The sequence below is a fragment of the Haematobia irritans genome, chromosome 2, assembly GCF_050003625.1.
Source record: "Haematobia irritans isolate KBUSLIRL chromosome 2, ASM5000362v1, whole genome shotgun sequence".
In the NCBI taxonomy this organism is placed as follows: Eukaryota; Metazoa; Arthropoda; class Insecta; order Diptera; family Muscidae; genus Haematobia; species Haematobia irritans.
This window is the reverse complement of record NC_134398.1, coordinates 226886881-226900247: the sequence shown is the minus strand read 5'-3', so window position 1 is coordinate 226900247 and position 13367 is coordinate 226886881. Positions and strand designations below refer to the sequence as shown.

The window sequence follows — 13367 nt, the reverse complement described above, 5'->3', positions numbered from 1 at the left end:
AAATTTTGACTAAATTTTCTATAGAAATCAAATTTTGACAAAATTTTCTAACGAAATAAACTTTTGATAAGATTTTCTATAGAAATAAAATTTTGACAAAATTGTCTATAGAAATACAATTTTGACAAAATTTTCTGTAGAAATAAAATGTTGACAAAATTTTCTGTAGAAATAAAATTTTGATAAAATTTTCTTTTGACAAAATTTTCTGTAGAAATAAAAATTTGACAAAATTTTCTGTAGAAAAAAAATTGACAAAATTTTCTGTAGAAATAAAATTTTGACAAAATTTTCTATAGAAATAAAATTTTGACAAAATGTTCGAAAGAAATAAACTTTTGACAAAATTTTCGGTAGAAATAAAATTTTGACAAAATTTTCTAAAGAAATAAACTTTTGAAAAAATTTTCTATAGGAATAACCTTTTAATAAAATGTTCTATAGAAAAAAAATCACAAAATTTTCTATAGAAATAATAATTTGAGAAAATTTTCTCTTGAAATAAAATTGTGACAAAATTTTCTCTTGAAATAAAATTGTGACAAAATTTTCTGTAGAAATAAAATTTTGACAAAATTTTCTTAAGAAATAAACATTTGATAAAATTTTCTATAGAAATAAAATGTCGACAAAATTTTCTATAGAAAAAAAAATTTTGAGAAAATTTTCTATTGAAATAAAATTGTGACAAAATTTTCTGCAGAAATAAAATTTTGACAAAATTTTCTAAAGAAATAAACTTTTGATAAAATTTTCTATAGAAATAAAATGTTGACAAAATTTTCTATAGAAATAAATTTTTGACAAAGTTTTCTATAGAAATAAAATTGTGACAAAATTTTCTGTAGAAATTAAATTTTGACAAGATTTTCTGTAGAAAAAAAATTTTGACAAAATCTTCTATAGAAATAAAATTTTCTATAGAAATAAAATTTTGACAAAATTTTCTAAAGAAATAAACTTTTGATAAAATTTCAATAGAAATAAACTTTTAATAAAATTTTCTATAGAAATAAACTTTTGACAAGTTTTCTAAAGAAATAAAATTGTGACAAAATTTTCTGTAGAAAGAAAATTTTGACAAAATTTTCAGTCCAAATAAAATTGTGACAACATTTTCTGTAGAAATAAAATTTTGTCCACATTTTCTAAAGAAAAAAAAACTTCTGATAAAATTTTCTATAGAAATAAAATTTAGCAAAATTTTCCATAGAAATAAAATTTTGACAAAATTGTGTATAGAAGTAAAATTTTGACAAAATTTTCTACAGAAATAAAATTTTGACAACATTTTCTGTAGAAATAAAATTTTGACAAAATTTTCTATAAAAATAAAATTTTGGCAAAATTTTCTATAGAAATAAAATTGTGACAAAATTTTCTGTAAAAATAAAATTTTGATAAAATTTTCTATAGAAATAATATTTTGACAAAATTTTCTAAAGAAATCAATATTTGATAATTTTTTTTTTCTTTAAAAAAACATTGGCAATGTTTTTTATAGAAATAAAATTGCAATAAGTTTTTCTACCAAAAAAAAATGGACTAAAGTGAATATTAATTTAGTATCTTTTAAAGTCCCCTATTTCTCCCTTTTTAGAAGCAGTAACTTTCTAGAAGCAGTAACTTTCTCTAAATAAAACGTTTCTTTCGAAGAAACATTTTTTCCTAATAACCTCAAAAATTTTATGAAACACTGCAAAATAAGAAAGAAAACTTTTTGACAAAATTTTCCTGAATTTTTAGTATATTTATTGTCGAATGGCAACCGTTGTTCAGATACGAAGCTCAGTTTTGGCTCAATGGGTACGTAAATAAACAGAAATGTCGATTTTGTAGGGAAGATCAGCCCAAACCATTGCAAAAGCGACCAATGCATCAAAAATAAGTTGGTGCAGTTTATGGGCTGGTGCCATCATTTTATCTCATGGGATGAAATCCAATTTTTTTTTTTTTTTGCCAAAATGAAAGAGCTTAACTTGCATGGTATGTGGTTTGAACAAATCGATGCTACATGACAATGGAGTTATAAAGAGGCGAGTTCGGTGAGCATTATATTTCACGCTCGGAATCGGCCAATTTACCCCCCAGATCGTGTGATTTAATGCCTTTAGACTATTTTTCGTGGAGCTATGTTACAGCTCAAGTGTATAGAGGTAATCCCGTTTCAATGCATTAGAAGACACTATTGAAGAATTTATTCGTTAGATACCGACCAAAATATTTACATAGAGTATGGCAAAATTCGACAAAAAGGATGGATCATTTGAGGCGCAGTTGTGGTAAATGTTAAACTAAGGGTGATACGGTCAAAATGTGGTCAATATAAACTTGACGTATTTCTTTCAATTTTGCATTTAAAAAACCTGAACACCCCTCATTTTGAATGTGTGTGTGTGTGTAGAATGTTGCTCCTATTTTAATTTTGGAATTCACTCTTTAGTTGTCAAAATGCCGTCCACGCAAGAAGAGCAGCGTATCAAAATTTTGCTCGCCCATCGCGAAAATCCGAGCTACTCGCACGCAAAGCTGGCAAAATCGCTAAAATCAACCGTTACAAATGTAATTAAAGTTTTTGGGGAACGTTTGCCGACAGCCAGGAAGTCTGGATCGGGGGGAAATCGAAAACCGGAAGCCGCTGAGACGACAAAGAGAGTTGCCGGTAGTTTCAAGCGAAACCCTAACCTCTCTCTCCGAGATGCCGCAAATAAGCTGGGTGTATCGTCTACAACCATGCATCGAGCCAAAAAGAGCCGGACTATCGACTTTCAAGAAGGTAGTGACTCCAAATCGCGATGATAAACAAAATACGACGGCCAAAGCGCGATCCCGGAGGCTGTACACGACGATGCTGACGAAGTTTGACTGCGTGGTAATGGACGACGAAACCTACGACAAAGCCGACTACAAACAGCTTCCGAGACAGGAGTTTTATACGGCAAAAGGAAGGGGAAAGGTAGCAGATATTTTCAAGCACATAAAACTGTCAAAGTTCACAAAAAAATATCTGTGGCGTGAAAAGCAGCATTTTCATAGCTTCCGGGACTGTCAACCAAGAAATTTACGTGAAAGAGTGTTTGAATAAACGTCTGCTTCCTTTCCTGAAGAAACACGGTTGTTCCGTACTGTTTTGGTCGGATTTAGCATCTTGCCATTACGGTAAGAAGGCCATGGAGTGGTACGCCGCAAACAGCGTGCAGGTGGTTCTCAAGGACAAGAACTCACCCAACACGCCAGAGCTCCGCCGAATTGAGAAATACTGGGCTATTGTCAAGCGGAATCTAAAGAAGACCAAAAAAACTGCTAAGGACGAGCAGCAATTCAAGTCAAACTGGCTTTCTGCGGCGAAGAAGGTGGACAAGGTGGCTGTACAAAATCTGATGGCAGGTGTCAAGCGTGAGGCCCGGCAATTCGGATTTGGAAAAGCGAAAGCCTAACTGAATATTTTTCCTGAATTTTATACTAATTGAACTTGAAAAAGAAATTTAATTTGATTTTTTAAATAAACGATTTCACCGATTTACACGCGTATTCCCTTGACCAAATTTTGACCGTATCACCCTTTATATATGGACCTTATTATCGATTCAAATAAAGATTTCAAACATTTTGGAATTTTATGTATGTATGTTTCTTTTTTAAATTTCTTAAAGATTTTCATTTAAAATCACCCTTTACGAAACACCAAATTCTGAAACCACATGCGATATGTGGTTTCAGAATTTGATTTTTATTTAGGCAAAAATAAAAATTTTGTATGAAACAAATTTTTTGGCGATAAAAGTTTAAATTTTTAGGAGAGATACAAAAAAACTGCATCAAAAGAATAACATTTGCTATGCCCGTTTCCAAACATTTTTTTTTTTTGAGTGTATCAATTCGATTTCCTCTTCAAGCATTTCAGCTCCATGGTAGGATATAACACCGAAGTTTTGCTCTGCGTTTCTTAATTTTTCAAAAATTTTCCATTATTTTAAATCTATAACATAGTCCCCCACTGTAGACATTCTACTGTTCAGACCTCTCCCCCATTTTGTCTGGCCTATCGACCACGTGTCTCCTGTGGCTTGGCGTGGCAGTTGTAGCCAAACAAATTGAAGTGATAACCACAAATTAGTTACACGACCACAGTTTATGTCGCTGATATAAATATCAGAAATTGGAAATTTATTATTATCTCAGATAATGGTGGAAATGAAGAGGGGGTGTAGGGGACAAAACAGCGGTGGCCATTACCACAATAGTGGTGGAAATGTTAATGTGAATGCATACCCAAGATAGGTTCATGCATTGATTTTAACACATACACACACACCCACACATACCATGCAAAGCCTTGCATATATCAAATATACAAAATTAGATTTGTGATAATATCCTTGCGAATTTGATTGTCATTGAGTGTGTGTGTGTGTGTACATGTCTGTGTTGGCAGCATTGATGGGTGATTATAGGTATCTTTGTGTTGTTGTTGTTGCTGTAAGGTGACTACGTGTAAATGTTTGTAATTTAATTACTTGTCTGATATTTGTGGTTTATGTGGCAACTTAATTTGTGGTTAAAATCTAATTTTGAACATTTTTACACTTTAGCATTTTTTTTTTCACCCATGCATGATGATATGCGTCAATGAAAACTAATTTTAAGGTGTAAAACTGCAAACAAAACAACACTAACCTAACCTAGAATCAGGAGACATGATTGATATGCATTTGCTAGGTGAAAACTTAAAACCTACTCTGATTTTACTAACACTCACTAATACTAATGCACATAGACATATTCCCCAAAATGGAGTCTTAGAAAATCCCACAAGGTTTTAAACTAAATAATAGCCTTTTCCATCATGCTGACCATACCTTATATGCGATGGCCAAGAAATGTGACCATATTTTAAATTTTAACCTTTATTTGTCCTAGTGAACCCAATAACAGGGTACTCCCTTCTTCTTTCAAAAGGAAAAAGATTGATTGCTTGGGCTAATGGAAAAATCTGTTGTAATGATTTTTGTTCTTCCGTTTCCCATTCTTAACACCAACAACAAATAAACTCATTTCGTTGAAGAATTACATGTCCAAGATATTGTTGTGGAGATATAGCATTGGGTTAGGTGTATAAGTAATGGTGTTGATATAGTTTTGGGACTTTGAACTATATATTTTCATGGAAGTGATGCTATAGAATAAAACCACTAGAATGAATATACTCTGAACGCAGTACTATCTTAACTGATAAAGACACTTTTTTTGCCAGGTGGCAAATGAACAATTGAGATAAAGATATTTTCAAAATGGGGTTGCTTTTTTAAGAGATAAAGGAAAATTTTTCAAAAACAGACATATAATCCGAAAAATGTAATTAACGTTTGAAGTTTATTTCATGCAACTGTTGACCGCGCCTCAAATGGTCCATTCGCTTAGTCCAATTTTGGCATAAATTTCCCACTATCTCAAAAAAAAAATGCTTTAATGTTACCTTGCACTCACGGATACCATTAGTGTCAAAATAATCTACCGAAGTTTGAAGAAAATTTTACTAAAAATCTACCAAATTTTAAAAATTTTATTTTCTGTTTTTGATAAATTTTTTTGTGGCAATTATGAAAAAAAGCTTTTTCTTCGAAAGAAATGTTTTATTATTTTATTATAGAAGTTTTTTTTTAGTATTTGCTATATTATAAACTATGATCTCTCCTATCAGCGACAATTTTTTGGTTGTATAAATATCCCTTTAATTGTAAATTTGTCGAATTTTAAATGTTTTGTCGATTAAGCATGCATTAACAAGGAAAAGTTAATATTTCTTTGAAAAGGGAGAATTTACACACAACTGACTTTGACGAAATGGGCCAACACGAAAAGTTTGTCAAAATTTTATTTCTAGACAAAATTTTGTCAAAATTTTATTTCTATAGAAAATTTTGTGAACATTTTATTTTTGTAAATAATTTTTTGAAAATTTTATTTCTTTAGAATATTTTATCAAAATTTCATTTCCATAGAAAATTTTGTCAAAATTTTAGATCTATAGAAAATTTTGTCAAAATTTTATTTCTATAGAAAGTTATGTCAAAATTTTATTTCCAAAGAAAAATTTGTCAAAATTTTATTTCCATAGAAAATTTTGTCAAAGTTTTATTTCTATAGAAAATTATGTCAAAATTTTATTTCCAAAGTGTTGGGGCCTATTCCCAACTCTCCGGCCTTACTCAAACAACACTTGGAGCTGGCCTTTCACTAGCACTTTCCCCTAGTGTATTATGTTTAATCACGCAGCGCTAATGTCACTAGCCTTGTTCGGGGCAGAAGAGGGGATTCTATTCTTTAACTCCCTTTCCCGGAGCACACAAATCACTTTTCAGTTGGTTGTTAATAAACCTTTGACCGGCCTCACGGGGCAATATTATTGAATTTAACACTTTATATTAGCTTTCAAATGTATTATGGTTTCGTTTTATTAACTTTTAATTCTGATCACAATGTCTCGATTTTATAATCCAAAAACACTATCAAATTTTTGACTGTCGCCGTGTCTTTTGCTATTCGAACCTTTGTTCGCGTTTTCTTTTATTTACACTTAATCTTGGCATAGAGCAATTGATGCGCGCTCGCTGATGGTTGACACTTTACTTAAGTCATTTACTTCTTTTCTTTCTCTCCCTCTCCTTGGGTGTCAAAGGAGGATTTCATGTGGGACAACGGCGACAATCAAAAGGGTTAAAGGCGGCCATACGTTCACTCATGCAGGGATGCCATTATTGGAAATTGTCGCTCTTATATGGCATGGGACATTCGGACCCCCGCATGCGTGAACATACCGCCCCCCTTGCACTGTCCGTGCAAAATATCTAATAAATACTTAAACTAAAGTATAAATTCATCAATATGATTACAATATAAGATCTTTTGTTAACAATATAATCCAAACCCACTCTGGGCATTATAGCAATAAATCGAAATAATTAAAGCCCCTCCAGGGGGCATTCATAAGTTCCATTTCAAATAATATCTCAAGCCCATCCAGGGGCAAAGCAAAACTTCAAATTCATTTGGTATAACAAGACAATAAGGGACATAAAAACCTGTAAATGTAAATCGTTATCATGTCCTTAAGGGACATAAAGAGAATCATGCTTCGTCGTAGACTCCCAAGCCTCTTGATCCACCTCCATACTTCCAAAAAAAGACCATCCAAAAATAGTATTCTGGATATATAGTGTATCCTTCTCTTTCTCAGGCAGGCCAAGAAACACTCGCTGGGCAACATCCTGCCCCAAAATTACAGCACAATTGCTGGGCAAGTAGAATGAGCAGTCAGCTACATCCTCAAGACCGTACATATCCCATACTGACGCAGGTCGAACTGGGCGAAGAGGAGTGTAAGGCGATGGGACAAACCTCGGCTCTAACATAGCTGTCAACGTTCTGACTTCGTTGTGGCGATCCGTCAGGATGAATTCAATTGGAAGTTTTGGTTCTTCCTCGAAGTCGAACGTCAAATATGGATTATTTGGCACAAAATAACTCTTTGGGGCATTAGGGTCCATCAAAATGCGAACCACTTTAGACTCCTCTTCCTTTTTCAAGCGCCGCATTAACACCAGTGCTGTCATATCTACCCATTGATATTTTAGAGCATCCACTGGGTGCAGCAATGTGTGGTGACCAAACCAACAAATACGGCAAGGCCCGCTCTTGCACATATTAATTTCATGTGAGTAGGCTAAGCAATTCTCACACACACGGTTCTGGTGGACATAGCGTGTTTTCTCCGATGGGGACAGTGATAAGAAGCGTCTACACAGCTTCAGCGAGTGTCTTGTGTTGCACATGAGGCAGCGGTATTCCTCTTGATATTGAGCCATAACTGTAGAGAGACAGAAATCATTTTCGTTAGTGTTGGCCCGGAGAAAGGTTGACATGGGACAGTGTGGAAAAGAGGCAGACAATGGCGGAAATTTATTCTGATCGAGGCAACAAAACAAGTTTATGCACCGGACGAGTTATTGATCCAGACGATGTCTTCACGTCGACAACTCTAACCTGACCATCTGAGCCCGAATACACTTTAGTGACTCTACCGAGACGCCACTCATTAGGGGCTCCCGGTTCTTGGCGCAATACAACCATGTCACCTATTTTCAAATTTTCTAAGGGCCTCTGCCATTTATTTCTTTTGTGAAGCTCTTTAAGATAATCTGACTTCCACCTGCGACAGAAATCTTGTTGTACAATTTTGAGCCTACTCCAACGATTTTGAAGAGATATTTTGCTTGAAATTTCTTCCGGTTCAGCTGGGGACAGTAAAGATGAGCCTACTAGAAAGTGAGCTGGGGTCAATACCGAAAAATCATCCACACTTTCAGTCATAGGAGTAAGCGGCCGCGAATTGAGACAGGATTCAATTGAGGCTAATATGGTACTAAATTCTTCATAGGTGTGACGAATCTGACCAGACATTTTCTTTAAATGCGTTTTACAACTCTTCACGCCTGCCTCCCACAAACCTCCCATGTGAGGAGCCGAGGCAGGTATGAAATGCCACTCCAACTTTTGGTGGCCATAACGTAGAACAGCTTCTGTTTTAAGTTCTGCCAGCGACTTCGCAAAATTAGCTCTAATTTCTCTAGCGGCTCCCACAAAATTACGACCATTGTCGGAAAATATTTTATGGGGACAGCCTCGTCGGGACACAAATCTAGTTAATGCTGCCATGAATGCCGGGGTAGATAAATCGCTGACTACTTCGAGGTGAATTGCCCTAGTAGCGAAGCAGACAAAGAGGCAGATATAACATTTGGTGATTCGACAACCTCGCCCAGAGAAATTCTTAAGGTCGAATGGACCCGCATAGTCCACACCTGTGTTTGTAAAAGGCCTGTTGTACGTTGTCCTCTCAGGGGGAAGGGCAGCCATTATTTGCCCTTGCTTGGCTTTACGTGCTATCACGCAATCTTTACAATCCCGAACGCAAGTTCTTATTACATTCTTTGCTCTCAAAATCCAACATTCCAGGCGTATAGTAGCGAGCATGAGCTGAGGACCCCCATGTAGAGTCAACTTGTGAATAAAACGAACATAGAGTTTAGAAAAGTAACTCCTATGAGACAGTATAACTGGATGTCGTTCACTATACGACAGCGACAAAGTTGATCCTAGTCTGCCATTCGCACGAATGAGCTGATATTTATCTATGAAAGGGGTCAATGTTAACAGTGCGCTTTTCGAATCAATGGGTCTCCGTTGAGACAGAGCAAAATATTCCTGAGGAAAATGAAGTTTTTGAGACAGTGAAATTAGGCGGTTCTTAGCTGATGCCAATTCGAGTGATGTTAAACGAAAGGTTTCAAATTTCTGAACTCCTTTGGAGGTAGGATGCGTGGCGTGAAAAAATCTAAGCATATAAGCAATAACATGAATTGCCCTCGAGAGACAGGAAAATCGTTCAAGTATATCTTCAAATTCCGCTGATCTAGTGATATGAACTTGAACTGGTTTTGCCTCAATATTTGTTTCAGGAACATTTATACTCGATGGCCAATATCTTTCCTCATCTTTTAACCATGGTGGTCCCGACCACCAAAGAGCATTCTCCTTCAACTCTGAAGGATTCACCCCCCGGGTTGCTAGATCAGCGGGGTTATCAAAGGTCGAAACGTGACGCCAACAATCACCAACCTTCTCTTGAATTTTAGCAACCCTATTTGCCACAAAGGTAGTCCACGTATGCGGTGGTTTTTTAAGCCATGAAAGGACTATAGTTGAGTCCGACCATAAATATAACGGACGATTTGAGACATCCAATTGAGGAAGAAATACACTTATTAACTCTGCAAGAAGCAGAGCTCCACACAACTCCAGCCTAGGTAGGGACAGTTTCTTGATAGGTGCAACTCTTGACTTTGAAACAAGTAAATTTGTATGTATCTCACCACCAAATTTTACCCTCGAATACAATACAGCTGCATATGCAAGCTCCGAGGAATCGCAGAATCCATGAAACTCAATTTCGGAATCGGGGCAATATCGAATCCATCGTGGGATACTAATATTGTCGATATCAACATATTTTTGTATAAAAGACTTCCATCTAATCAGAGACAGCGGTTTGAGGAATTCATCCCATTCAATCTCATCCAGCCATAGCTGTTGCATAAATATCTTTGCTGTAATAATCACCGGGGACAGCCAACCCAACGGGTCAAAAAGTCGCGCTATAACCGATAATACTTCTCTTTTCGTAAAATTTTCTTTGTCTCTCAACTTCTCAGAGACAAAATAGAATGAATCATTTTTGGCGTTCCACCTGATTCCTAAGGTTTTCGCCGAGCTTTTGTCATCAAAATTCAAAAAATCTTCATTTAATAGCCTATCTCGGGGCAAGCCTTCTAAAACTTCTTTCACATTTGAAGTCCACTTTCGTAGTTGAAATCCACCCGACAAAAGAATCCCTTCTAATTCTTTTCTTGCATGTATGCCCTCAGAGACAGAATGTGCGCCTGCAAGCGCGTCGTCAACATACATGTTATTTCTTAATATTTTTGACCCTAGAGGAAACCTTTTTTCCTCATCTTCTGCTAATTGGAGCAATGTACGTAGGGCCAAGTACGGCGCACAATTGACGCCAAATGTTACCGTCCTTAATTGGTAATCTCTTATTTCCATATCTGGGTCCGATCGATACAAAATCCGTTGGTACGGGGCATGTATGGGATTCACAAAGATTTGCCGATACATCTTTGTGATATCCGCATTAAAGACGAATTTATATAATCGCCAATTCAAAATTAGAGTCACAATGTCTTTCTGCAAGACTGGACCAACATATAACAAGTCATTCAGACTTTGACCCCTCGCCGAGGGACACGAGGCGTTAAATACCACTCTCAACTTAGTGGAAACACTCTCGGGCTTATATACGCCGTGATGAGGCAGATAAAAACAAGGTTCTGATTCTCCCTTTGGAGCTTCTACAACTTCCATATGTCCCAGAGACAAATATTCGTTGATGACGTCGTCGTACATCGCTTTAAGTTCAGGCTTTCGAGCCAGTGATTGTTCGTTTCGTAAAAATTGACTTAGAGCCACATATCTATTCGAGCTACTAAGCGATCCCACTTTTGGGTCAGTTTTAAACGGCAAATCCACGGTATATCTTCCAGTGGAATCTCTTTTCACAGTCGATCGGTAAATACTTTCACATATCTTATCTTCTTCAGACAATGGATCTTCCCTCGGAAGTTCCTCAATTTCCCAAAACCGAGACAGCTGCTTATCTATCGACACCCTCGTGCAATGAGCAACTCGAGACACATTAATCGAAGTTCTATTGGACGTTGGGCCAGTCACGATCCACCCAAAGACTGTCTTCTGGGCGACCAGCGAACCAAGAATGCCGTGCTGTACTCCATTGAGTAAAATTAGTGGATATAAATTTCCTCCTATGAGGATATCCACAGGACCGCTTATGTAAAAATGTGGGTCAGCAAAATTTAACTTTGGCAATTGAGAGGCAGAAAAATTTTCAAAAGAATGGGTAGGAACATTTCCCGTAACATCAGGGACAACTAGTGCATCTATGTCTAGAGAAAAATTCTTGTCGAATACAGAACCAATTGTAAGAATTGCCAATTTTGTACACCTTGTAAGATGTTCACCACCTAACCCTGATATATCAGCTGATATCGTTCGTGTTGACAAATTCAACAATTTTCTCAGCCTCTCAGAGACAAATGAGTCATCCGCACACGGATCAATAAGCGCTCGCGCTTTATGAGACAGACCATCTTTTATAACCGTAACCCATGCCGTAGCCAGCATAGTTTTTCTTGAAACCGATGTGTGGTACGCCCTCACGTTTCCGGACGTCGACGTTGATGGTTGTTCTACTGTGGACTGTATATTCCCATTTTGTGACGATTGTGCACTTGTACTGTTATCACTTTGGTTATTATTTCCGTTTTGAGGGAGATTCGGTCTGTGTAGTAACGTATGATGTTTCAGCCTACATTCAGAACAAGTTTTCTGACTGTGGCACTCAGCCACCATATGTCCCGGAGTGAGACAATTCAAACAGTATTTGTCTCTCTTTATTATAGAAATTCTATTTTTGTAATTCATACTCATGAATTTGGGACAAGAGCGCAAAAAATGATTTCCTTTACAAACATTACATTTTTGGGCATTCACCTTTGTGTGATGCACTTTAAAATTTTTCGATTTGTCAAAATTGCTGTATTTCTGCCGCTGAGACAGAGAAGAATTCGACGTTTGTGGACCATAAATGTCCGATACGCTTTCCAACGCATGGAATCTTTCAGTTAGGAACTTATCAAGTTCCTCCCATTTAGGTATTTCCGTTTTCTGAGCCACCGATTGCTCCCACAGAGACAATGTTAACTTTGGCAACTTTGACGAACATTGATATATAAATATCGGATCCCATGAACCAATATCTATTTTATACAATTTAAGAACTGATATGGCGTTGTTAATTTCTCGCTGTAGCTTCTTTAAACCGCTGGAACACTCCTGCGCACATTGAGGCAGATTAAATATTGTTCGCAACTGATTATTGATTACGATACGTTTATTTTCATATTGATTACGAAGGTTTTCCCACGCAATTTCAAAACCTTCGGATGTCAAAGGAATATGCCTATTTATCTCTCTTGCCTCGCCAGTGGTTTTTTGGAAAAGGTGATATAATTTTTCTACCGCACTTAACTTTTTATTGTTGACATATATGGCGGTGAACAAATCCCTAAAACTGGGCCAGCTCAAATAATCACCTTGAAAAATTTCTGTATCGCATGGTGGGACAGCAATAGAACTACCCGACTTCTGGACTGGGGGAGCTAAATCTTCCTTTATTTTTGATTTAATGCTCCCAATTATAGCCATGTATTTAATATATGCGCTATGAACTTCTATCCTCTTTTTTCTTATTGTGGTCTTATCTTTCTTTTCGCATTCTGGGTCAGCAATACATTTTTTATAAACATCCTTCCATTCTGCGTACATACCCTGTACCTCCTGTTGTTCTGCCTCGATTGACAATTCATTGTGTTGCACTTTTTCTGACTGCTTCAAAGTCTGCTCATAAGCAATATACTCATCGGACAATACAAGATATTCTTCTAACAATCCCATCTTTACTTGAGACAGATATACTATAACCAAGTCTTTCGCTTCGAGAAAGACAAATATTGCACAGCTGCGTGTGAAGGGACCGATAAAAAGTTGTTCGACTCTGATTCACTCTCCGAAAACTAGAGAGTAACTCGATGCAAGACTTCTCTCCGCAAATTTTACTAATTTTTAAATCAAATCAGTGCGAGAGAAGCTACCAATATGCAGAGGAACAA

The 13367-nt window shown here is 36.3% G+C and overlaps 1 protein-coding gene across 1 annotated transcript; it reads right to left on the bottom strand.

The window, feature by feature from the left end:
- Positions 1–7959: 7959 nt before the first annotated feature.
- LOC142225311 (uncharacterized) lies at positions 7960–13152 on the bottom strand. Its single transcript, XM_075295085.1, has one exon. It carries the CDS (start codon positions 13150–13152, stop codon positions 7960–7962), a length of 5193 nt encoding a protein of 1730 aa, XP_075151200.1.
- Positions 13153–13367: the final 215 nt, after the last annotated feature.

Coding starts and splice junctions, on each gene's coding strand:
- LOC142225311 (XM_075295085.1), bottom strand. CDS start 13,152: ATGGGATTGTTAGAAGAATATCTTGTATTGTCCGATGAGTATATTGCT.